At 49.4% G+C, this 27,100-nt stretch overlaps 1 protein-coding gene across 5 annotated transcripts in view; it reads left to right on the top strand.

The window, feature by feature from the left end:
* Positions 1-27,100, top strand: part of Wbp1l (WW domain binding protein 1 like) — a 112,082-nt gene that overhangs the window by 35,802 nt on the left and 49,180 nt on the right. For 2 of the 5 annotated variants that reach the window (XM_027407113.2, XM_027407110.2), the window contains exons 3-4: positions 16,203-16,417; positions 26,599-26,760. In XM_027407113.2, the coding sequence (XP_027262914.1) occupies positions 16,231-16,417; positions 26,599-26,760 (349 nt within the window). In that variant the 5' untranslated portion in view covers positions 16,203-16,230. The remainder of the gene's footprint in view (positions 1-16,202; positions 16,418-26,598; positions 26,761-27,100) is intronic. The other 3 variants (XM_035441787.1, XM_035441786.1, XM_027407112.2) reach the window with 2 other exon arrangements.

Here is a 27,100-nt window from a genome sequence, read left to right as displayed (position 1 = left end):
AGGCACTCACATGGTTCACAAACAAACATACATACATACATTCAGGCAAAACAATCATATACATAAGATGAATATAAACAATTTAAAAAGAAAAAGATAGTTACCCAGAGAGGTCAAAAGTAGACAATGAGCAGCTGCCCTGCCTGCACCCCTGCTTATTTCAACCCTCTGTACTGTGTGAACCCTATTGAAGGAACCATGCTTCTTAGTGGCCTGTGGCAGAAGAGGCTGGTGAGGTGGGATTTCCGGGAGACCTTGAGTTGGGCTGCCTTTCCTCCTGGGGGTCCCCAGGAATGGAATAGTGATCCAATGATTATCCTGCAGCCAGCTAGAGCCCTCAGGGCCGAACCCCCTGGGGGGTGACAAGGGGGGCCTTACGAGTGGACTTTAAGAAAACCTTGGGGTGTGTTGCAGCTTCGGGTTTTCTCTCTGGGATTTTCCTCTAGGGTCAGGTGACTTTGTGAGGTTGTTGTCCAGGAAATGGATTTTAATCTCTCTTTGTGCCGCTCTGTGTGGAGGCTGTTTAATGAGGCCCCGGGTGGGAGTGTGCCTAATGAGTGTGCCACTGACTGAAAGTGTAGGATTTATTGTGCTTTCTGTGGAATGGGACAGAGGGTAATATACCAAGTCGGTACTCTTGTGGGTAATCGTTGGGAATGTTTGGGATTCTAGAAAGAACCTTAGTCCTCATCTGTTATGGAAAGCATGGGCTGTTTATTGTATGTCATTGTACACCCAAGATAGCGGGTCTCAAACTCGAATGCATGTGACATGCATAACTCAGGGAGTGTTTGAGGTTTTTACTTTTTTAATTTTGTGAGTATAAGTGTTCTGCCTGCATGTATGTTTGAGCATCACATATGTGCCTGGTACCCACTGAGGCCAGGCAGTTCTGAGCTGCCATGTGGGTGCTGGGAATCAAACCTTGGACTTCTTCAAGAGCAACAAGTTCTCTTAACAGTCGAGCCATCTCTCCAGCCCCTTATTGCCAGAGACTGGCTTCAGTGGGGTTCAGGTCCCAAAGTCGGCGGGGGGGGGGGGTGATGAGGAGGGTGACTCAAGATGGCTGCTCTTACGGAAAAAGGGCTACAACTTTTATACTCTATAATTGTACAATAGTTTAGCTACAGGCAAGGTTGAAAGCAGGCTGACTCAATGATTCAGATAGGAAAGCAGCCATTAACTTCATTACAGCATTTTTCTTGGGACAAAAGTGTGAAGTTTGGCAAGTGTCTCAATGCCTATTGTTCTCAAAGGATCACACCTCCTCTTTGGGATATGAACCCCGCTCTGGCACTGATTTTTCATTTTTAAATATTTGAATGTAAGGTGTTTTTTTTTGTTTGTTTTTTGTTTTTGTTTTTGTTTTTTTCGAGACAGGATGTCTCTGTGGCTTTGGAGGCTGTCCTGGAACTAGCTCTTGTAGACCAGGCTGGCCTCAAACTCGCTATGTAGCTAAGGATGGCCTGGAACTCCTCACGCTTTTGCCTCCCAGGCGCTATGCCTGTGCCACCTGCCTGTTTCAGGGGATGTTTTGGAAAGAATTTTCGGCCAAACGGTGATGGCACAGGCCAGCTCTCAGGAGGCAGAGGCAGGCAGATCTCTGTGAGTTTGAGGTCAGTCTGGTCTACGTAGCGAGTTCCAGGACAGCTGGGGCTGTCACACACAGAAACCCTGTCTTAAAAAAAGAATAAAGGGAATAAAAAAAAAGAGAGAGAGGACGATTTTTAGCTCCTGATCCCAGAGGTTCTCACTCTACATCAATAAATACCTGAGGGGGAGTTAGGGAGTTCCCCATCACCCACATAAAAGCTAGCGTGCATCTGTTATCTCAGCACTCTCCCGAGAGCGTGTGCGTCACTGGCTCCAGGCTTTGGCTTTCCTCATTAGAGGACTTTGTATCTAGAGAGTGGGTCTGAGCCAGAGCCCTTGAGGGGTGGTACACAGGTCAGACGAGCTTTGAGATGGAGTCTTATCAGATGGGTTTGCTCCCTCTGTTAGGGAACTTGCCCATTTAGCTCAGGCTGTTTGTTCTTTTGGGAAAATGCCGAGTTCCACCAAACAGCTTAAAAATCCATTCTCTCTGGTGCAGTACATGTACAAGGCTGAGTCTTGGGTAACATCTAGCAGTGATGCGCTCTATCAGGAAGGCTAGCAAAGCTTAAAAGTAATTTCCAGGCCTGGTACATATGGTGTTGGATTCAAAATTAGTATATGACAGTCTCACTATGGAAGAAAGGAAGATTAGGCTATTATGTGAGAATCAACGGGCCAGGAACCCTGCTTACTTATTCCTTCTGCCCTGTTCAAAGTGCCCCCCCCCCGCCCTGTCCCTTAGCTCTCTGCCTTAAATTTGTATCCCTTTATATTAGGGATGGATGATATGATCTTAACTTTCCTGGTTGTTAAAAATGCAGGTAGCAGGGTATGGTGGCACACATCTGTAATCCATGCAATTGAGAGGTAGGGGCAAGTGGATCTCAGTGAGTTCAAGGCCAGGCTGGTCTACTACATAATGAGTTCTAGGACTAGAGAGAGAGAGATGGTAGGAATCCACCCCCCAAAAAACTCCACCAGGTAAACTGGAATGGCTTTAGAGAATAATTTTCTTAAACACTTATGGATGTTTTTCTGAGGACCTGAAGAGCTGGCCCTGAAGGTCCTGCATTTTCAGGATTTGGCACCTTCTTGTTCCACATCTGTCTTGTGGAAATTTTGTTCTCCTTTGGTTTCAGTCCCTAAATCAAAAGACCTCTGCACCAGTAGGTAAGCAGTGCTAGAGTTGGTCTGTTTTCTAGAGGACCATTCCTAGGTTCAAGAATGGAGGAAAAATGAGCTGGGCGTTGGTGGCGCACACCTTTAATCCCAGCACTCAGTAGGCAGAGGCAGGTGGATCTCTGTGAGTTTGAGGCCAGCCTGGTCTCTCCAGAGCAGTGCCAGGATAGGTTCCAAAGCTACACAGAGAAACCCTGTCTCTAAAAACAAACAAACAAACAAAAAAACAAAAGAAACCCTTTGTACGTTATACTTGCTGGGGCCATTCTGATCTCTATATCTTTTGTCATGGTATATTCGTTCTTTTGGGCTTTAATTATTTGAAACCTCAGATTTGATTTGTGTGTGTTCATGTGCAGGTGTACAAATCTACAAAGGGGTGTGTTTGTGTGTTCATGTGTGTGCAGGTGCACAAATCTACAAGGGTGTGTGTGTGTGTGTGTGTGTGTGTGTGTGTGTTCACTTGGAGCTAGAGGACAACCTTGGGCAGTCTTTCCCCCTCCCTCCCTTTTTGAGATAGATCTCTGGCCTAGAACTCCCCAGTAGGCTAGGCTGCAGAGCTGCTGAACCTGGAATCTGCTTGTCTCTGTTCCCCAGCACTGGGATTATAAGCCCCTTCTTCTCAGACCTGTGGATCTTCGGGGTTACACTCAGGTCTTAGTTCCTGCAAGGCACCTTGCCTGCTGAGCCATCTCCTTACAACCCTTCCTCCCCTACTTCTTCTTCCCTCCTTTCTTTCTTCTTTCCTTCCCTCCCTCCCTTCCTCCCTTTCATTTTTTCCTTCTGCCTTTTCCTAGATAGGGGCTTACACTGTACCTCAGGCTAGTTTTGAACTCATGGTGATCCTCCTGCCTCAGCTTCCTGAGTTCTGGAATTAGAGGTGTAAGTGACAAACCTGGCTAAAACCTCTTAAGTCTTATCTGAGCACTCCATTATCCTAAGTTCTTTTTCCTCCAGCTGGCATCATCCTATCCTTTGTTGAATATCCATGTCTTGTTTATGATGGATCATGTTTTTACATATTTTGTGTTTTAGTTGTAAACCATCTTCAGTAGAGCCTTATTTGTGGGATTCCTTACTGTGTCTTAGTCAGGGTTTCTGCTCCCTAAAAGCAGTTTGGGGAGGAGAAGGTTTATTTCAGCTCACAGCTCCACACGGCAGCCCATCATGGAGGGAAGTTAGGGCAGGAATTAACACAGAAGCTGTGCAGGTGTTGTGCAATATTTTGTTGGTTTCAGAGTGTGGAACTAGTGAGTGTTAACTATAGAGGTCTTTAGTGTACAGAGACTAGACAGGAAGTGATAAGGCAGGGCAGAGAGAGGAGTCAGCCCCTTTTGGATGAAGAAACCCAAGAGGTGGGAAGCAGCTGGCGGCTGCTCCTTGTTCTCTGATGTTTCAGGTTCCTACCCCAGTATTTGATACCCTGTTTCTTATTGATAAGAGGATTAAGATTTATGCTTCATCTGGCACCCCATATGGGGTGTCATATGTAAACGGACATTTCCTGCCCCGACTGCCCTGTTCCAAATAACCACTTAATATTATTTATAAATGTTCAGCTGATAGCTTATGCTTGTTACTAGTTAACTCTTACAGTTAAATTAACCCATAATTCTTCCCTATGATTCGCCATGTGGCTTGGTAACTTTTCTCAAAAGGCATTTTCGTCTTGCTTCTCTGTGTTTCTGTGTTTTTGGTGATTCTATGACTCCACCCTTCCTCTTCTCACAGTCACTCTCTTCCTGCCCAGCTATTGGCTAATCAGCTTTTTATTAGCAAATGAGAGTAATACATAGTCATTGTGTAGAAAAGGATTGTTCCACAGCATGGAGGGGTGCTGCTTACTGGTTTGCTCCCATGGCTTGCTCAACCTGCTTTCTTATAGCATCCAGGACACCCCAGTCTAGGGGTGGCAATGCTCACAGTGAGTTGGACACGTTAGTCATCAGTTAAGAAAAAGTACTACAGTCTTGCCCACAGACCAATCTGGTGGCAACATTTTCTGACTTGGCTTCCAAAATGACTCTAGCTTATGTTAAACTGACATAAAACTAGCCAGCACAATTGACCCCTTGTCACCTTGACACACAAACACATCACTGTTCAACTAGAACCTTTATTTCTCATTTGTCCCCAAGATGACATGTTAGCATCACAATGTAAAACACTGTGCTTCTAAACAAGACTTCTTTGGGGTTTTATATTTCTTTTGCAAGCCGTCACAGGGCTGGTGCTAGCCTGGGAACTCTCCCTTGCAACCATCAGAAGTCACTTACCTCCTTCCACCATGTAGGTCCTGGGGATTAGCTCAGGTTGTCAGGCTTGGCAGCAAGCACCTTTACCCACCAAAACATCTTGCCAGCCCAAGGGCACTTTTTTTTTCAGAGATGCAGTCTCACTATGTAGCCAAACTCACGCCTCTCCTTCCTCATGTTCCTGGCTGCTGGGATTAGGCAAACATCACCATGCTGGACTCTGAAACCATTTTTATTACATTTTTAGTTTGAAGATTTTCAGGTCATGTAGATATTACGGGCAGGTCTCTTATTAGTTTGAGTGAAGGCCCCGTGATTATGGGTTTTTTTAAGAGGAAATTTTCCCTGTCTCCATTCAGATCTTTTTCATTACCACTCTGTACTAATGGCTCTTTCGTCTTTTCTGATCTGTATCTTCCCTTTGAGGGGCCCATCTTTTTATGATTTGTGATTTGTTCTGTTTTTAGGCAGAACTGTGTATGTAGCCTTGCCTGTCCTGGAACTTGCTATGTAGACCATACTGGCCTTGAATACACAGAGATCCACCTGCTTGTGCCTCCTGAGTGCTGGGATTAAAGGCATGTAGCACCATGCTCAGTGGGCCCATCTTTGTATGTTGGGTCTCAGTTTTACCTCCCTGTTTCAAATTGACCCCAAATCATCAAACTAACCCACTCTGCAGGGCAACCAGAAAAGTCTGTCCTCATTTCTGGTGTGCTTTCTAGTTTCCCTCTATAATTTTTGGTTCCTGGAACACTATTGTTATGTAGCCAGCATTTCATAATAGAACTTTTGCCTGGCTGTCCTTATTGCCCTCCTTGTGTGTCATTCTACAGACTGCCTGGTACACGATTAACGTGAAGGGCATTTGGTCCATAGCTAAGTGATCGGGGGTGGGCAGGGGGCCGAAATTTTCCACTAGAAGTTTGTTCTCTGTGTAGGGAGAACCAAAAGTGGGCACTCCCGTGTCACTCCCATCAGACAGCCAAGAGAGCTGGCATTCTGTATACTTTAACATCCAGTAAAGGCCTTCAATTTTCCTATTTTTCACTCTTAACCTTTAAAACTTCAGTATTTTCCTAAGGATGTGATGATGATGTTGGCATCGGCCAGTTGCTCCCAGGGTTTTCCAGCCCCATAAATTGGCAAATTAAAACCATGCCTGAAGAACCATCACTGTCCCGTGTCTCTTCCTGTGCTGTCACTGAGAGAGTTCTCATGTTGATTAAATTGACCTTTACAGAGGCTCAGCTAAGAATAGCAACTACAAGATGTGGAAACTGTTAAGGGCATTGTTAGCCCCACACCGTTTGCTGCCACTAAAGAAATGAGATAATTTTTTGCTTATGTGCAGAAGATGAACTAGTTCAGCCTTTTCTCGTTGTGAGAGTGATCTCGCCAGTCCTGAGCTGGCCTTGATTGTTTCTTCTTTTGTGCCACTCTGTTTTGTTTGCTGTCTCCTGGAGCTGATCAGAGTGTGTGGTGCCAGGGCTGTACACATGGCCATGGGACAGAGATCGCTAATTCACTCCTGCTGTTCTGAAGGCGAAGGCCTTGTTGTAACAGCAGTTTCTAAAAATGTGTATGGGTGTTATGTCTGCATGCATGTCTGTGCACCGTGTGTGCAGTGCCCTTGGAGGCCAGGAGGGGGCATTGGAGCTCCTAGCACCAGAGTTACAAATGGTTGAGACACCTTGTAGATGCTTAGAATTGAACCCCTGTCCTCTGGAAGAGCAGCCAGTGCTTTTAACCACAGGGCCATCTCCGCAGCCCCAAGAGCACTTAGGTTTTACAGTTCCTTTTTGGTATGCTTCATGTCTCTTACCTTTTTTTTTTTTTTTTTTTTTTAATTTTCTTTCCCATATGGACTTTCAGACATCTTTCCAGGAGAGGATGTCTGTAGATTCTTTCTTTTGATATTTTATTTTTATTTTATGTATATGGGTTGACTATGTCTATGCACCGTGTGCCTCAGTACCTGAGCAGGTTGAAGGTACTTTAAAAATGTCAATCTGACTGTCTGGCTTCTCCCTGTATTGTTAGGCCCTGGCTCAACCAACCTCCCTACGTTTCCAGCTATCCCCAAGCCAAAGAAGCTTGCTCATAGCATTTTATCCTGGAACATTCTTCTCGTGCCTTTCCTGTAGTTGCATGCTTTCAAATCATCCTCTTCGTCCCAAGTGCAGCTTCCCTTCCTCCCAGAAGCATCTGGACTGTCTGGGTTTGGCCTTCCCATCTGCCGCTCACTGCTGTTAAACCCGTGTGGTTATCTCATTGCCTTTCATTAGACTGTACGCTGGGGGAGGTCTTTGTTCAGTTGCCCATTGTGTTCCCCGCTGCAGCTCAAGACTGAGTAAACGCTGCAGGAGGGACTGGGGGCTGCACACGCTGCAGGAGGGAACGGGGACTGCACACGCTGCAGGAGGGAACAGGACTGCACAGGGTGCAGGAGGGAACAGGACTGTACACGCTGCAGGAGGGAACAGGGGCTGCACACGCTGCAGGAGGGAACGGGGGCTGCAACGCTGCAGGAGGGACCGGGGGCTGCAACGCTGCAGGAGGGAACAGGACTGCACACGCTGCAGGAGGGACGGGGGCTGCACACGCTGCAGGAGGGAACGGGACTGCACAGGGTGCAGGAGGGAACAGGACTGCACAGGGTGCAGGAGGGAACAGGACTGCACACGCTGCAGGAGGGAACGGGGGCTGCACACGCTGCAGGAGGGAACAGGACTGCACACGCTGCAGGAGGGACGGGGGCTGCACACGCTGCAGGAGGGAACAGGACTGCACACGCTGCAGGAGGGACAGGGGGCTGCACACGCTGCAGGAGGGAACAGGACTGCACACGCTGCAGGAGGGACGGGGGCTGCACACGCTGCAGGAGGGAACGGACTGCACACGCTGCAGGAGGGAACAGGGCTGCACACGCTGCAGGAGGGAACGGGGGCTGCACACGCTGCAGGAGGGAACGGGGACTGCACATGCTGCAGGAGGGAACGGGGACTGCACACACAGGAGGGAACTGCACACTGCAGCTGCACAGGGTGCAGGAGGGAACAGGACTGCACACTGCTGCACTGCAGGAGGGAACGGGGCACTGCACACACGCTGCAGGAGGGAACGGGGGCTGCACAGGGCACAGGGTGCAGGAGGGAACAGGACTGCACGCTGCACTGCACAGGAGGGAACGGGGCTGCACTGCACAGGGCTGCAGGAGGGAACGCTGCAGGAGGGAACTGCACACGCTGCAGGAGGGAACGGGGGCTGCAGCTGCAGGAGGGAACTGCACACAGGAGGGAACTGCACACGCTGCAGGAGGGAACAGGACTGCACAGGGTGCAGGAGGGAACAGGACTGCACACGCTGCAGGAGGGAACGGGGGCTGCACACGCTGCAGGAGGGAACAGGACTGCACACGCTGCAGGAGGGACGGGGGCTGCACACGCTGCAGGAGGGAACAGGACTGCACACGCTGCAGGAGGGACGGGGGCTGCACACGCTGCAGGAGGGAACAGGACTGCACACGCTGCAGGAGGGACGGGGGCTGCACACGCTGCAGGAGGGAACAGGACTGCACACGCTGCAGGAGGGACGGGGGCTGCACACGCTGCAGGAGGGAACAGGACTGCACACGCTGCAGGAGGGAACGGGGGCTGCACACGCTGCAGGAGGGAACGGGGGCTGCACACGCTGCAGGAGGGAACGGGGACTGCACATGCTGCAGGAGGGAACGGGGACTGCACACACAGGAGGGAACGGGGGCTGCACACGCTGCAGGAGGGAACAGGGGCTGCACACACTGCAGGAGGGAACAGGACTGCACAGGGTGCAGGAGGGAACAGGACTGCACACGCTGCAGGAGGGACGGGGGCTGCACACGCTGCAGGAGGGAACGGGGGCTGCACAGGGTGCAGGAGGGAACAGGGCTGCACACGCTGCAGGAGGGAACGGGGGCTGCACACGCTGCAGGAGGGAACAGGCTGCACACGCTGCAGGAGGGAACGGGGGCTGCACACGCTGCAGGAGGGAACGGGGACTGCACACGCTGCAGGAGGGAACGGGGACTGCACACACAGGAGGGAACGGGGGCTGCACACGCTGCAGGAGGGAACAGGGGCTGCACACACTGCAGGAGGGAACAGGACTGCACAGGGTGCAGGAGGGAACAGGACTGCACACGCTGCAGGAGGGACGGGGGCTGCACACGCTGCAGGAGGGAACGGGGGCTGCACAGCTGCAGGAGGGAACGGGGGCTGCACACGCTGCAGGAGGGAACGGGGGCTGCACACGCTGCAGGAGGGAACGGGGACTGCACACGCTGCAGGAGGGAACGGGGGCTGCACACACAGGAGGGAACGGGGGCTGCACACGCTGCAGGAGGGAACAGGGGCTGCACACACTGCAGGAGGGAACAGGACTGCACAGGGTGCAGGAGGGAACAGGACTGCACAGGGTGCAGGAGGGAACAGGACTGCACAGGGTGCAGGAGGGAACAGGACTGCACACGCTGCAGGAGGGAACGGGGACTGCACACACTGCAGGAGGGAACAGGACTGCACAGGGTGCAGGAGGGAACAGGACTGCACAGGGTGCAGGAGGGAACAGGACTGCACATGCTGCAGGAGGGAACGGCCTGCACACGCTGCAGGAGGGAATGGGGGCTGCACACGCTGCAGGAGGGAACGGGGACTGCACACGCTGCAGGAGGGAACGGGCGCTGCACACACAGGAGGGAACGGGGGCTGCACACACTGCAGGAGGGAACAGGGGCTGCACACACTGCAGGAGGGAACAGGACTGCACAGGGTGCAGGAGGGAACAGGACTGCACAGGGTGCAGGAGGGAACAGGACTGCACACGCTGCAGGAGGGAACGGGGGCTGCACACGCTGCAGGAGGGAACGGGGGCTGCACACGCTGCAGGAGGGAACGGGGACTGCACACGCTGCAGGAGGGAACGGGGACTGCACACACAGGAGGGAACGGGGGCTGCACACGCTGCAGGAGGGAACAGGGGCTGCACACACTGCAGGAGGGAACAGGACTGCACAGGGTGCAGGAGGGAACAGGACTGCACAGGGTGCAGGAGGGAACAGGACTGCACACGCTGCAGGAGGGAACAGGACTGCACAGGGTGCAGGAGGGAACAGGACTGCACACGCTGCAGGAGGGAACGGGGGCTGCACACTCTGCAGGAGCGAATGGGCGCTGCACACACAGGAGGGAACGGGCGCTGCACACACAGGAGGGAACGGGCGCTGCACACACTGCAGGAGGGAACGGGGGCTGCACAGGCTGCAGGAGGGAACGGGCGCTGCACACACAGGAGGGAACGGGGGCTGCACACACTGCAGGAGGGAACGGGGGCTGCACACGCTGCAGGAGGGAACGGGGACTGCACAGGCTGCAGGAGGGAACGGGCGCTGCACACACAGGAGGGAACGGGGGCTGCACACACTGCAGGAGGGAACGGGGGCTGCACACGCTGCAGGAGGGAACGGGGACTGCACAGGCTGCAGGAGGGAACGGGCGCTGCACACACAGGAGGGAACGGGGGCTGCACACACTGCAGGAGGGAACGGCCTGCACACATTCCATCCCTCACGAGGGTGAACTACTACTGTTCTGCCCTCTAATGTGTCAAACTGTGGCATCTTGATCTCAGAAGGGAGGACCCCAAGCATGTCTCCCCTCACACAGCTCTGCAAGAGCTGGGCCATTGTCCAAAGGGGAACCCTTGATACTGGTTTGGCTTGAGATTTTCACTGAAGCCGCTAAGAATGGAAAGGTAGCAGCAGAGGCCTCACTTGCCCAGGGAGGCTGAATGGTGAAATGCGCAGGGTCTGGAGGCTCACAAGCGTGGTGGGTTCACTTCTTGACTTTGGGGCTTTGGGGCCTCAGTTCCCTGCCTCGGCTTACTTCATGGTTCCTTTGAAGTCTCAAAAAAGGACCGCGTGGAAAGCATTCGGAACTGCGTTGGCACCTAATAGTGTTTGCCACGGCAGTTACGGTCCCCCCAGCTTGCCTTGCCTTTGTGGAGAGAGATACGTGGCCATCAGCTCATAGCAGCATATGGTGTCCTGGGATGGGAGAGGCAATGAGGAGACAAGGTTCCAGCCCTCAAGAAAATCACAGTCCATTCTCCAGTTTACCCTCTGGAAAAGGGAATGAGAGACTTACCATTCAAGCCCGGGCCCATGCAGCATGTGTGCACTGTGCTTGAAGAGGCCTGGAAGAAAAGCGTGGGGAGTCATGGGGAGTGCTGGGAATTTTTCATAGTACACCTTCCCATTGTGTGCTCTCTAGTTTCTCTTGTATGTGACGTGCCCGACAGGCCACAGAAGGTTGCCCTGGTTTTGTTAGTGCCAGGCGAGGACAGTGCTGTGTGAATGGTCCTCCTGCTTAGCAGTAATCACGGCTCACAGCATCATGCTGATATTCACAGCACGGGGAAAGCAACTTTCCAGGGCTGAGTATGAAATAAAGCTCGTGAGGGAGTGCGACTTTGGACCCAGACTCAACTCACTCTTAACTACTTGAGCTCTATGGGTGCTGAACACCCTCTCAGTGGTAGTCTATGGCTGGGCTGCTGCTTCTGGAGAGCAGCATTCCACACCACCTTGGCTGTTGGCTTGAGTGAGAGGAGCCATAGATTTTATGAACTCTTTGGCCCGTGGACGCTGTGTTGGAGGTGGGATGAGTCAGTAGGTTTGAGGAAAACCAGACAGAGCCTACACTTAGCATATACAAGGCTTCTGAGTGCCATCCCCAGCACCCAGACCAACCAACCGACCAGCCAATCAACCAACAAAAAAAGCCTTGAGATTGAAGATGTTACAGGCCGTGTTGACTGGCCCTAGGGCAGTCATGTCCCTTGCCCAAAGTCTTGCTCCTCTGAAGGGGCAGGACCGAGGTGAGATCTGAGCCTGCCGGGTTTCTCTCCCACCACAGGTCTGGCTGCAGGAGCCCATTGCTCATCCCAGTAACCCTCCTTCGCATCTTCCCTGCTAACAGCCCCCAAGCCCATGCCCTGTCTCCATTGATCCTTCCTCCTTTCCTTTCCTATGGTGCAGAGGGGCAGTTCCCAAGAGCAAGACTAAGCAGACTGTAGGGTCCTGCCTTTGGGGATGAAGGAGGTGGGGCAGGCAGTCTGGTTTAAGCGGGTTTGGGGAACTGGGTTAAGGGTATCAGGACAGCTAGCTCTGTACTGGAGCCAAGCAGCAAAGCAGAGTGGGGTCCTGTTTATAACAGGAGCGTGGAAGAGCCGAGAGCAGAGCTGGCATCAACTGGCCATAAGGAAGTTACTTGTTTAGGTTTCAAGTGTGTTTGTGGCACACGTCACATAGGACCCGTTGGCTGCCCGTGCCTCATCTGGTGGTTCCCCCACTGCAGAAGGGGCACTGGATTTGGATTCATTTTCGGGGGTAGAGGAAGAACGGCCTGTTTTAAAACTGCATGAATACTTTGAACTTGCTTTTGCAAACTAGTGCCGAAAGAATGGTGCTGGCAGGGAGGGCTTGCTGAGCTTGGAGAGACTTGCTATCCTTGTGAAAAGAGTGGTTTGCTCAAGCCAGAGTGGCTGGCTCTGCTGTCTCCACCTGCACGGTGCCTCTGATGGGGCCTCCAATTGGACAGCCACCTGCTAGACAGGGCTCTGTTTTTGCCGGGCTCGGGAACACAAGAATAAAGAACTCTGATAATACTGTGAGACTCACTGTCAGCATTTACTGCCCTTTTGTGCATTTCCTTCTGAGCTTGTTTATCCTGAGGCAAAGGAGTTCTTTTTTAAAGTTCATTTTATCTTCGTGTGTGTGTGTGTGTGTGTGTGTGTGTGTGTGTGTGCACGCGCACTCGAGAAGTCACAGCACACGTGCAGAAGTCAGAGGACAACTTTTGGGAGTTGGGTGCTCTCCTTTCATTGTGGGTTTGGGGAATCAAAATCGGTTGTCAGGTTTGTGTGATATTTACCCATTGACTCAGTTTACCCATTGAGTCACCTTCTGGCTTAGACAGGAGTCTTTAAGGCCGTGGAAGCCCTGAGGGTGTGTGTTAGGAACGTGTGCTGAGGAAGGGTCTGGTGTACAGTTCCGCTGTCTTCTCTCTGTAGCTTCAGATAACGTCCTGGAGCAGCCTGGTGTCAGATGCTCACCAGAGTGCTTCGTTTATGCTTGAAGCCAGTGTAGTAAGGCTAGAGCCGACCATGTGACTTGAGTTTCCCCTGGCAGCCATCTGCTGGAATGTACGCCAGTGGGCAAGGGCAGTAGATGCAAATGCAATCCTTCGTGTTGAGTTTCTTTGCTTGAGCAGCGTTTTCCTCATAACTTTGAGCTTGTTAAAGATAGGAACAATGTTTTCTTTATCTCTGTGTCCCATTTACCCAAGATGGTGCTTGGCACAGACTGATTATAGTAAATGAAACATTGAAAGCCAGATATGGTAGATGGCTTGTGTGTAAGTTTCATCATGCATGTGTTTACTAGTTGAGGTTAAGGTTGGTTAGTGCATTATTTGGTGTGTGTGTGTGTGTGTGTGTGTGTGTGTGTGTGTGTGTGTGTGTCTGTGTCTGTGTGTGTCTGTGTGTGTGTGTGTCTGTGTGTGTGTGTCTGTGTGTCTGTGTGTGTCTGTGTCTGTGTGTGTGTGTGTGTGTGTGTCTGTGTGTCTGTGTGTGTCTGTGTGTGTGTGTGTGTGTGTGTGTGTGTCTGTGTGTGTGTGTGTGTCTGTGTGTGTGTGTGTGTGTGTGTGTGTGTGTGTGTGTGTGTGTGTGTGTGTGTGTGTGTGTGTGTGTGTGTGTGTGTGTGTCTGTGTGTGTGTGTCTGTGTGTGTGTGTGTGTGTGTGTGTGTACACCAGTTAGTGTAGCTGTGCACATGTGTGCATGTGAAGGCCAGAGGCTGACATTAAGTATCTTTCTCAGTTGCATTCCACTTCATGTTTTTGATGTGTAATTTATTTTATGTTCACTGGTGTTTTGCCTCCTTGTATGTCTGTGTGAAGGTGTCAGAAGCCCTGGAACTGGAGTTAAAGACAGGTGTGAGCTTCCATGTGGATGCTGGGAATTGAACTCAGGTCCTCTGGAAGAGCAGCCAGTGCTCTTAACCTCTGAGCCATCTCTCCAGCCCCTCCTCTTCATTTTTTGAGATGGCCTCTTGCTGAACCTGGAGTTCACCAAATCAGCTAGTCTGGCTAGCCAGGAAGCCCCAGGGATCTTCCTGTCTCCATCAGGTCCTTGAGTTGTAATGCTCTCCTCCCTCTTGTACCTCCTACCCGCTACCATGTTGCTGGAGTTACAGATGTGCACCACCATGCCCAGATTTTTATGTGAGTCTAGGGACCCAAACTTAGTTTCTAATGCTTACACAGCGAGCACACTAGCAGATGAGCTTTCTCCAGCCTCTGCCTCCTCTTTGAACAGATTCTCACCCTGTATCTTGGGATGGCTTGAATTTCACTCACTGTGAAGCTCAGGCTGGTGTTGAGCTCACAGCAGTCCTCCTGCCTCAGCCTCCAGAATTTTAGGCTTACATATGTAGCCACCATGCCAGGTTGGTATTTTTTATCTTTATCTTCACCCTATCCTCATCCACCAGTGGTACGAATAGGATTTGGCAAAGTGCTATGTAGTTCCTCAGCAGTGCCCTTTATGTAGCTGCCCTGATGAGGGACAGTATGTATCCTGGATCAAGTCAAGACTTTGAAGAAATTACTCAATAAGTAGAAGTGTTCTAGTAAATTGGAATTGGACTAGGTCTCCCGAGTAGGCCTCTTGCCACCTTTTCTCAAGAGTAAAGACTCAGAGGAGAAGTTTTTGTGGTTTGGTTTTGTTTATCTATTTATTCGGGGTTTTGTTTTTGTGTGTGTTTGTAGCAGGGTCATGTGTAGCCCAGAGTGATCTTAACTTCTGATCGTCCTACCCGCAGCCCCTAAGTTCTGGGATGACAGGTGTATACCATCATGTTGTTTTAACTTCGGCACAGTGGCTTTGCCTTAATATACTGCTATTTCTCAGCCAGTAATTGTGACTCAGCAGTTACCAGCCTGCTTCTCTGAAAGTGGCCTATCTGTTGCCACTTGGTGGCTTTAACTAAATCTCTATTGTTCCATTTATAAATAAGACTCAAGATTCAAGATTGGTGTACGCCTTTAATCCCAGCACTCGGGAGGCAGAGGCAGGGGTATCTATGTGAGTTCAAGGCCAGAGTGAGTTCCAGGACAGGCTCCAAAATAATACAGAGAAACCCTGTCTCAAAAAAACCAAAAAAAAAAAAAAAAAAAAAAAAAGACTCAAGATTCAAAGGCTGGGGTGACAACCTGCTAGCTCAGACAGGTTGAATAGCAACTAGCTGACCTTCTCTCCTTGCTGATGTCTCTCTCCCCAAGACAGCATCCTTCCACTCTGCTAAACAAACAAACAAAAAAAGTAGCGCCACTCCAAACCCCTCCCTACTACTTCCAGATGCCCTCTGCTGCTCTGTGATTACTTCCTGTCAACTAGTAGCTAATTTAGCCTCCCGACCCAAGATTAATTTTACTTAATTAATGCAAATACAAACTCAGGGTTCACAGTGTGGTCTTGTATGCCCCAACACTATCATTCTGGTTTACGCACTGAGGGGTTAAACACATAGTTTCATGTGTTCTAGGCAAGTGTTCTGCCAGCTGAGCTACATTCCCAACTGTGTTTTAATTTCAAACCATCTTTCTGATCTTACTGTTAACAGTCTGGGAGGGAGTTTGGAAGGCAGATTGGAATGACTGACTGGATGGTAATTCTAGAGTCCTGTTTGCATTCAGTATTCTGGAAAGTTTTGCAGAAAGTGATTTCATTTAACTGTTGATCACAGAAGGATCGTCGCCTTCCTAGCAACTGATACCAAACATGAACTGTTTCTCCTTAGACATAGACAGGGCACCCCCTCTCCGACCCTATCTTAGGGGATCCTCACTTTTTAACCATATGGCTTTGTGGTTATGACCCTTCCCCAATCAATAAACCTTTGTTTTTCTAAACTCTGCTATAGTCTGGTGGTTCTTTTTATCTTGTTTCCTTAATGGGGTAATCACCAGTGCCATCTGGGGGACAGACAGACTGACCAGCTGGAGGAGATGGGTGAGAAGGCGGGCAGTGGGTCTGTGCTGTGCTGTAATGTGCTCCTTTGCTTCTTGCTTTTGCAGGGTAAGGAAACCTGTGTGGGTGCCAACAATGAAAGCTACATCTGTGACACAGGACACTGCTGTGGACAGTCTCAGTGCTGCAACTACTACTATGAACTCTGGTGTAAGTCCATGTCCAGGGGGTTCTTGGCATCCCAGGGTCCCGGTTACTGCCTCTGCTCCTTGGGAAACCGCGGGCTGGCCAGCCTTTTCTGATTCTCTTGGGGACAGTGTTGGTGAGTAGAATCTGGTTCTGGGTTGCGGAAGTGATTCCTTTCTAGAGGAGGAGGGCTTGGGCACCCTCTGGGCACCGTGGGCTGAAGACGGGCATACAGTCTGCCTCTTTGGAGGTCAAGGTTGTTAGACAGCGCTTCTGCCGAACACACTTTGTACCCTGATCTTTTTAGAGCTCAGATGAGACAGTGTTGACTGCCAGACAGAGTGGGAGGATGGGAGTCCTTAGGGCTGAGTGGTCTCAGGTGACAGACATTGCAGTGGCTCCCACAGCTGTTTCTCAAAAGAAGCAACTGTGGACTGTTTGCACAGATGATTCTGATCCCTCTTCCCTGTTCCAATAAAATCAGACGTTGGGCTGGCTTGTCAAGCCATTTCCTTACTGTCACTGTTACCTAGGGGCCTTTCCCCTTTTTCTCCCCTCACCCACTCCCAGTCAGTGATATGGTAGAAAAACAGCTAGGACTAGTATTTGATCTGGCAAGGAAATTAGACGCCTGGCTGAGAAGTCTCACTCCCTGTGAAATGCAGTGGTCTTTGCAAGCCAGCATGGGTGAGTCCTTCAAATAGAACCTCTTCCTCACCCTTCCCTTTCCAGGACTGAGGCCACCTGATCTCCAGGAGTTCAGTGTAGGGAAGGACAGGGCTTTGAGATCCCCACCAAGCCTCCATGTATATAAGCAAAAGGAAGGCACAGAATTGCTATTTTAGATGGGGTGGGGCTGAGAAACTGACTGAAGAACACCAAGTGCCAAGCAGGTGGACTCGCTGTGTTTAAATATTTTAAAATGCAGATAACCACAGGGTTCAAATTCTCCCTCCCACCCCTTGTCAAAACAAAAGGCGAAGTTGGGCTGCCAAAAAGCACAGAGCTCCAGTTTGTTTTACTGGGGCCCAGGCCCAGTCAGCACCACTTTACGGAAAAAAGTGGCGTTGCTGATGGCCCCATCTCAGATTGACAGAGCCTCCTGGGCTGCAGGGGAGAGCAGACTCAGTAGCCACCGAAATTGGGTCACCAAAGCCAGGGTCAAGTGGTGGGCCAGTGGCAAGAACTGGGAGAAGCAAATGGCAGGAAGATTTGGTGGGAAGAGGGGCTTCCGTGTCATTACCTTCCAGTTACCTTGGGGGCAGGATGGCTCGGGGCGGGGCCGGGGCAGGGAAGGCCCTTGCACAGGTCTCAAGGCTTCCTGACTTCTGGGGAAGGTGGAGACAACAGACTGAGACAATTCGAAGTCTGTGCCCAGAGGTGACCTCGGGCAGGAGATGCCCAGTGCATATTTTTCTGTCCCTCTCAGGAAATGCTTAGGTTTTCCTCCTTGTTTGGGGCCCTTTAAAGACGTGTATAGGGAAGGGCCTGAGGGTTGAAACGAGCTATGAGGTTCTCAGCAAAACTACACTTGCTGTTTTGTTGTTTCTTTTGGGTTTTGTTTGCTCTTTTAAGATATGTTTGTTTTTTGTTCTTTTTGTTGTTGTTTTTGTTCATATATATATATTTATTTGGTCTGGAAATTGTGATGTAGCCCTAGCTGCTCTTGAGTTCTAAATTCTGTTACCTCTGCCTCCCAAGTGCTAAAAAAAATACACTTCTTGTGGTTTTAACCCGTATTCCCTGTCATTGCCTTTCAATTTTGCCAGAAATGCAAAAGTGACCGGCTTCCCACCTCTTGTCCCCCTTTCTGTGCGAGAGAAAAATGAGCCAGTAATCACTGGCAAGGTCAGATGAGGCACCTCTTCATCTCACAAGAAAGGCCCTGGGGGAGATGCCTTTCCCAGCAGCCCATTTGCCTCCACTAAACTAAACTTGCCTGTGTTCTAAAGACTGCCGAGCAATGCACAGGCCCACAGGCACATGCTGACCTTGAGTTTTGTCCAGCACACTTTCAGGTTGCTGTAATCTGAACCAGTCCCTGGGCCCGTGTGAGGTGGAAATAGATGCTCCTGCAGCCCGGTGTCTTGAGACCACAGAAACCTGCATTTGTGCTTGCATTCACTATGCTGCAAGTCAACCTGTATTCCAGGGTCTTAGACCCTGGTTCGTAGCAGAGGCATATTTAAACACAGATTTCCAGGCCCTACCCACTTCAGGTCTGAGAGTTTGCAATTCTAGCAAGCTCTTAATCCAAGCCTTGGCCTCTCCTGGTTCAGAGATGGGTGAGGGTGTAGTTGTTGTCCTGGGAGGCAGCACAGAGGGTGTCGTGAAGGGGCCGAGTCTGCCAGTTCACCTCCAGAAGGAATTTGCTTTGGCCAGCTGAAATCTGGGTGGTGTGTGTGAAAAGGTGGTCGAGAGGACTGCTACACATTCCAGAGACAGCTCTTAGCCAAGGCTCTGTAAGAGAGAGCCACTGTCCCGAGCCCGTGGGGCTCATCTAGAAGACGTGGAATATAGGAAACTTTTGTGGATAGCTAAGCAGGGTCTGCATCTGTGTGGCACTCACGTTGTCCCCACGTCTTGGGGCTGGAGGCGTTCAGAAATCACTCTGTTGTTTGTAGCTGAGAAGTGGGTGCCACTCTCCATCACAGGTTCTCTAAGAGCCAAGCTGGAAGGAGGAGGGGCACAGGCCATAGAGTCAAAGGGCTTCTCTGCATGCTTGATGCCCCTGAAATGGAGCAAGGAGACCAAGGAAATCCAGGAGTACCCTCAAAGCAAAAAAAAAAAAAAAAAAAAAAAAAAAAAGCCTGAAGCAAGGGTTCTGGGCTCTTGTCTGTGGTTCCTTTCTACTCTCCAGAGCACGTTTCCCAGGGAGAAGTCAAAGCCACACTTTCTGTCCCTGAGATGGTTTGGAGAAATTTTACTCAAGCATCAGGTTTCCCTGGTTTCCTGAGATGACAGGAAAGAGACTGTTAGCAGTCCACTTAATGCTAACAGCCAATACTCCCTCCCTGCGTTATTATAATTAGTGTATGGGAAACTGCCCATATTTGTGGAGCACTATGCGATTGATATTTCAACACACGCATACTTATTTCTCTTTTTAGCTTATTTTAGAAATATAATTGAGCTCATATTAAGGCCAACTTAAGGCATTTAGCTCTTGAGCACACTGGCTACCAGAGAGCATCCTTCCAAGCCCTTGTTGAAGCACAGCTCCCTTAGTGGTCCAGGCCCCTGGACATGGGCAGGATGGTCAGAGCAAGACAGCTCATATCAGCGGACACAACACCTTGTTCACAGCAGGGGCTCAATAAATAGGAGTGGCCTGATTTTTCCACAGAATTCTGCCAAGAACAGAACCTCGAAGCAGACTTTGGACTTGATCCTAACCCATGTTTTTTATGGAATAGTTTTCAGGGAGGGGTCAAAGAGGGTTTCAAGGAAATCCTTGCCATCTGTGGTTATGCCTGTAACAACAACAGCTATAATAATAAGCTGGGGATTGCCCAGGACACAGGCACAGCTTGGAGTATTCCACATATTTTATCTCAGGTCTTAAAACAATCAGATTTGGTAGAGACCAGAGACCATTGTTCTCCCCACTTTACAGCCAAGGGGAATAGAAACAAAATCCCCAGGGTCCCAGGTTGTTGAGAACTGGGATCCCAACCTACATAGCTGTGGTCACCCTTACAGGACAGATGACTTATAGTTCAGATAACATTGCAAGCCCCTGGAATCTTCATCTCCCAAATTCAGGAATTTTGAGTAGGACAGGGTTCCTGATGAGAACTGTCTGGGCCAACGGAGGCTCCCCTGTCTTGTGAGAGGGAGGGGGGCTAACTGTGCTCTGGCTCCCCGGTGGGGAATTTCCTGTCAGTCGAGAAGTGGTGTTTTCCCAAGTCTGTCCTGAACTCTGGGGCACATGACTCAATTCCTACATGGGACTATGATTGTTTTTAAAAACATGTTTTCCATTTAGCTTAGCATGACAAATGCTCCACGCAGCAAGCTCATAACTTGGGGAGACAGGGAGGAGTCCTCTGGCTTGGTGTGTGTTTGGGGAGCAGAGGGTAGAGTGTCGTTTTGTTTTGTGCTCTTATATGCCTTTGATTAGACTCAGCTTCTCAAAAATTTCTCCTGCTAGGCATGCTAGCGCACACTTGTAATACAGCACTTGGGAAGCTGAGGCCCCAAGTTTGAAGCCAGCTGCAGTTAAATATAACAACATCGTGTCTTAACAACAAAAGCAATAAAACCTACCTTCTTCTGAAATCTAGCTAAAATTTAAAATTTAGTTCAGCCCCATTGGGACTAATCTGATAGCCCACCACTGCCTAAAGTAACTTTACAGCCTTTAATAGCATGCTTCCAGGACAGTCCAGTGTGTGTGGCCGTATCAGAATGTCTCTGTTTGCCTTCCTGGCAGATGGCACCAGCTCGATGTCTATTTCTCTGTCCCTAGATTGATACCCAGTGTGCTGCAGGACCTCTTCAACTTGTTGTGTTTACCCTTGTTTTGAGTCACAAAGATAATTCCCCTGTGGTCTAAGAGACAATCAATGGTTTACTCAGTTTGATACAAATGTGACGTCACACAGCTGGTGTATGGCAGAGTTTTCCGTCTCATTAAGTGGGAAACGTGGGCTAAGGCTGTGGGTGTGACTTACTGGTAGGGCATGTGTTCCCAGCATGCAGGAGGGCCTGGATTCTTCTGTTCCCAGGACCATGACAAGGGAAAAGGGAAAGAGGAGAGAAAGTAGGCAGATGGAGTTTCACTGACAGTCACTGTTTCATTTGCTTCTTCCCCTACCTACCTTCTGGTTTTCCTAATTTTTCCTTTTGTCTTTTTTGAAAAAAAAGTTTTTCCTATGCTACTTTAGTTAAGGGGGCCTCTGCCTTGTTTTATATCAAGAATCCCTTTAAGACTCCTCCTCGGGGCTGGAGAGATGGCTCAGAGGTTAAGAGCACTGACTGCTCTTCCAGAGGTCCTGAGTTCAATTCTCAGCAACCACTTGGTGGCTCACAACCACCTTGAATGAGATCTGGTGCCCTCTACTGGCCTGCAGGCAGAAGACTGTATACATAATAAATAAATAAAATCTTTAAAAAAAAAAAAATAATATATATATATATATAATATATATATATATATATATATATATGACTCCTCCTCATGATAAGATGGCTCAGCTGGTAACTGCTGATTCCAGACTGTCGTGGTGGAAGGAGAGAACCAACTCTACCAGGTTGTCCCCCTCATCTATATGTGTGCTGTGTGAGTGTGTGCACAGAATACACAAAAGTGTAATTCACATCTGTGTGTGCTGTGAGAGTGTGCACAGAATACAAAAAATGTAATACAATCGCCGGGCATTGGTGGCGCACGCCTTTAATCCCAGCACTCAGGAGGCAGAGGCAGGTAGATCTCTGTGAGTTCAAGGCCAGCCTGGTCTCTAGAGCGAGTGCCAGGATAGGCTCTAAAGCCACACAGAGAAACCCTGTCTTGAAAAACCCAAAAAAAAAAAAAAAATGTAATACAATCTTTTAAATGGCTCCTGGTAACCACTGAAATCTCGAATAGAAAACCCTGTAAGCACACTGGCAGTCAACAGGCTAGGTTTTGCTGCAGGAACACACAAATGTCCAAAATCCTAGTGACCAAAACCAACAGGTTTCTTTCTCACTTCTTTTTTCCTCTGGGTTTTTTGAGACAGGGTTTCTCTGTGGCTTTGGAGTCTGTCCTGGAACTAGCTCTTGTAGACCAGGCTGGTCTCAAACTCACAGAGATCCGCCTGCCTCTGCCTCCCGAGTGCTGGGATTAAAGGCGTGCGCCACCAACGTCCAGCTCTTTCTCACTCTTACTGTTGTCTGTTGAAGGTGGAATGAGGGTTTGTTCCCGCTTGAGCATGTCTTCATAGCCCAGTGCCAGAAATGACTGATGACTGAGTGGAATGCTGATGGAAAGCCAATGGAAGGCTTCCCACAAGAGACATTCTAGTCTCTAAATGACATTCCACTTATAATTATTGTCAGTAGGCAGAATTAGTCCCATAATCCCCCCCCCCCACACACACACACATGCACACAGAGACCAGGAAGTTCAGCCCTGCCTATCTATGCACCCAGAGGCAGAGAACCAGGCATCTCTGGTGGACATGAAAAGGGGTGTGGGGGATTTCTCTTGTTTGTTGAGACAGCCAGGTTGGCTCCGCACTGGAGATCTTGCCTCCATGCTGGAGGGCCAGGTTACTGGCATGTGTCACTACACCCGGCTGAGATTTTCTTTACTAATTGTGGAGTTTAAAGCAAAAGTTGTGAAAGCTGAGAGTAATACCTTGGATCACACATATTAAAAGCTTAGAACACAGAGAAGATGAGGAAATACTGGGAAAATGATCCAAGTAAAAAATAACATTAGGTACTGATTTTAAAGTTGAGCTGTGGGGTGGGGGTAGGAACAGGGGAGCAGAGGGCTCAGTGGTAGCGTGCTCACTTAGCATTGATGAGGTGTCAGGTTCAATCCCCAGGGAAGAAAAAATGATCGCCCAGAGCAGTGGTTCTCAACGTGAGGGTCGGGACCCTCAGAAAGCGCCTTGACTATGGTCTCAGGAACCAAGGGCACTGCTCAGTAGCAAAATTAAAGTTATTAAGTAGCAACAAAAGGACTTGTGTGGTTGGTGGCACCACAGCATGAGGGACTGAATTGAAGGGTGCACATCAGGGAGGGTGAGAACCATTGGCTTAGAGAGATCAGCTGTTAAGAGCACTCGCTGCTCTCCGGGTGACTGGAGTTGAGTTGAGTTCACAGCTGTGACTCCATCTCCAGGGGGTCCAGCGCCCTCTTCTGGGCCAGTGAGATGACTCAATGGGTAAAGGCAAACAGCTCCCCCTCTCTCTCTCTCTCTCTCTCTCTCTCTCTCTCTCTCTCTCTCTCTGTGTCTGTGTGTGTGTGTGTGTGTGTGTGTGTGTGTGTGTGTGTGTGTGTGTGTGTGTGATTTTAAAGTACAAATGGAATCCCAGCATTTTGGATGTGGAGACAAGAGGATCAGGAGTTTGGCCCACTTGGGCTACATGAGAGCCTGTCTCAAAACAAAAACAATGACAATAAACTAGACAGAGAACAAGAATAGTTCTTCTCATTCAATAATAGCTCACCTTAGGGAATCCTGGGAAAATTAGGGAAAAACAAAACCAAACCAGGCCCGGAAAACCTACTAGGCTGTTTTCTCCTAGAGTGGCTTCCAGATGCCCGCTCTCATGACCACACTTTTTTTTTTTGTCTGTATAACCTATATTTTATTGTTTTGTTTGTTTGTTTTCTAGCTCTGTGGTGTTAGGAATTCAGAAGCCACCTTGCCCATGCTAAGCAGGCATGTGCTCTACTCCTAAACTATACTTCTAGTCCCTACACGGCAGGTTTTAGAAAAGATTTGTTTTTCTTATTTCTAATTATGTATATGAGTGTGGGTGCCCTTGTAGGCCAGAGGTATTGGATCCCCTGGAGCTAGAATTACAGGCAGTTGTAACTTAAAAAGATAATGGCAATTTGGCATATAAGGCTAATAGCATACTTCATATTTTAATTTAAATTTATTATCATTCTGTGATCTTACTCAAATTAAACTAATTGAGAACAAAAAAGTCATACAGAAAAAATTGGGAGCAGCCAGGTATGCCTGTACAAACCTGTGTTCTAGCCCTTGGGGGGCGGGAAGGGAGGACCAGGACTTCAAGGCCAGCCTCAGCTACATGATAGGTTTGAGGCCAGCCTATACTGTGTGACACCCTGTCTCAAGGGGGGGGGGCTGCTTTATGGTATTTATAATCCGCCACTTTTTTTTTTTTTAAGATTTTATTTATTTATTATGTATACAGCATTCTGATTCCATGTATATCTGCACACCAGAAGAGGGCACCAGATCTCATCACAGATGGTTGTGAGCCACCATGTGGTTGCTGGGAATTGAACTCAGGACCTCTGGAAGAACAGTCGGCGCTCCCAACCTCTGAGTCATCTTTCCAGCCAATCTGCCACTTTTTAATTACTATCAGGGATTTATTCAAAAGTAATATTGTATGAAAATGACCCTTAGAAGTCATTTTAAAAACAAGTCACGTGCGTGACTATATTTCCAGAGGAACTAAAAACCTCTGTAGAGGGGCTGGGGCAGTGTTGCCTCTTGTTCTGGGGCCTGCTCCATGCATGTGGCACATACGCCTGTAACCTTAGCTCCTGGAAGGTGAAGGCAGAAGAGTCACAAGTTCAGGGTCACCCTCTGCTGTATAATCTGGGCTACAGGAATCCCTGTTTTTTGGAGACAGGGTCTCATCATGTAACCCTACCTGGATTGGAACTCGCCACGTAGACCTCACAGATCTACCTGCCTCTGAATTTATCAAGGCTGGCGAGATGGCACAGTCGGCTATGCAAGCTTGAGGACCTGAAACTCACAAGCCTGGAACCCACAGGGCGGAAGCAGATACCTGCCTCTCACAGAGGTTATCCGCTGCCCTCTGCACACGCATGCACACACGCGCGCGGCATTCGCTGAAGTTACCCTTGACCTCTGCACGTGCGGTCGTCCGCGGCATTCACACTTCTGCACTGACGCATTATACATATATACATAGGGTAATTTTAAAAAATTGTTTGACAATTTCATGCCTGCATATGATGTATTTTAATCAAATCAATCACACAATAATTTTTAGTAATATATTTATCATTTGAAAAAAATAAAGCCAGCTGGGAGGTAGTGGCGCATGCCTTTAGTCCCAGCACTCAAGGGGCAGGAGAATCGAGGCCAGCCTGATGTACAGAGTGAGTTCCAGGACAGCCAGGGCTATACAGAAAAACTTTGTCTTGAAAAACCAACCCCCCCCAAAAAAAAAGACCCAGGAGAGACAGTAAAAATAAAAAGCTTCAGGCAGTGGTAGTGCAGACCTCAGGCAGATCTCTGAGTTCAAAGTCAACCTGGTCTACATACAGGGTGAGTTCTAGGACAGCCAGGGCTACAAAAAACAACAAAAAAAGCAGGGCGTTGGTGGCGCACGCCTTTAATCCCAGCACTGGGGAGGCAGAATCAGGCAGAGTTCCAGGACAACCTCCAATACTACACAGAGAAACCCTGTCTCAAAAAACCAAAAAAAGAAAAAAAAAAAAAAAGCCAACCAATCAAAACAAAAAGAAAAAGCCTTAAATTTCTCATAATATTATCTTATTATTTGGGGCTGGAGAGCTAGCTGAGTGGTTAAAAGACTTGTTGCTCTTGTGGAACACCTGGATTCAGTTCCCAGCACCTGTGTGGATTCTCACCCTCCTCTGACAGCCAAGGGCAAACATACATGCAAGCAAACACTCATACATGTTCATTTTTTAGAAGTCGTTATTCCTTTCAGTGGTTTTCCTTTCAGTCTTTCTCCTATATATGTCCATATAGATTTAAGCAAAAGTGGACCATTAATTTTTTTAAAGTATTTAAAAGCCTTTTCTGTTCAAATTTGAGGAGGTGTTCTCATGTTGGGGTTCACTGAGACAGTGGGCAATGAGGGCTGTGGAGTAGAGGGAGAAGGGAAGCTGCTAGCGTCTTCTGCCCACACAGGCTTAAGGGGTGGGTGTGGGGGTGGGGAGAGTGGGTTGTCGAGGCTGTGGGAGATGGGGTTATACTGGATTATAGATAGTGCAGCAAGTCATTTACACTCCCCAGGGAAGAGCGGGGCCTGAGGCAATTCAAATTTTTCCATCTCTCCAATTAATGACCCCAGTTTACAGAGGCACACATGAAAATCCCCCATCTTGTTTCTCACCAGGTGAATCCTAAGAATTTTTTTTTCTTTTTTTTCTTTTTAGCTTTTCAAGGCAGGGTTTGTCTAAGTAGCTCTGGCCGTCCTGGAACTTGCTTTATAGACCAGACTGGCCTCGAACTCTCAGCGATCCACCTGCCTCTGCCTCCCGAGTACTGGGATTAAAGGCGTGGGTCACCACTGACCAGGCTTAGAGTTCTTATATGGGGGCTGCTCTGGAGTCCTTTGCCATTGCTGAGCTTCTGGGCTGGGGAAGTTCGGAAGGGAAGACAAGTACCAAGCCTAAAGTATTTTATCCAAGATCTCTTATTAATGTCCACCACATTTACAATAACAGCTCCCTTCCCTTTGTCCTGGGCATCTTTTCCTGTGGTAAATACATTTTTGAATGTGTGACAGGGTGCGGCCCGACAGGCACCGTCTAGACCTTGTTGGAGAGCCGCTCCATCTCACCGGTTCTCATGCGCGGGCGCCTCTCTCTCTGTCTTGCTCCCCACCTCCCAGGGTTCTGGCTAGTGTGGACCGTCATCATCATCCTGAGCTGCTGCTGTGTCTGCCACCACCGCCGAGCCAAGCACCGCCTTCAAGCCCAGCAGCGGCAACATGAAATCAACCTGATCGCCTACCGGGAAGCCCACAACTACACGGCGCTGCCTTTCTATTTCAGTACGTTCCGCCACACCTCAGCACACCTCAGCACACCTCAGCACACCTCACCACACCTCACCACACCTCACCACACCTCAGCACACCTCACCACACCTCACCACACCTCACCACACCTCACCACACCTCACCACACCTCACCACACCTCACCACACCTCACCACACCTCACCACACCTCACCCTCCCGAGCTTAGCCACCTGGAGCCTGGACCCCCGGGGAAGGTTGCCCCCATTGCCCCACCCAGGGTCTCTAGAGGATCACACAGAGTGGATCAGGCTACAGTTGTGGTCCCCAAGTCCTTGGGGCCATTCCCAAGCTCACCCGCCAGGTCTTGGATC

The sequence above is a fragment of the Cricetulus griseus genome, chromosome 3 (assembly GCF_003668045.3).
Source record: "Cricetulus griseus strain 17A/GY chromosome 3, alternate assembly CriGri-PICRH-1.0, whole genome shotgun sequence".
NCBI lineage: Eukaryota > Metazoa > Chordata > Mammalia > Rodentia > Cricetidae > Cricetulus > Cricetulus griseus.
Note: the sequence above shows the minus strand (reverse complement) of the source record. Positions and strands in the feature narration are given on the sequence as shown.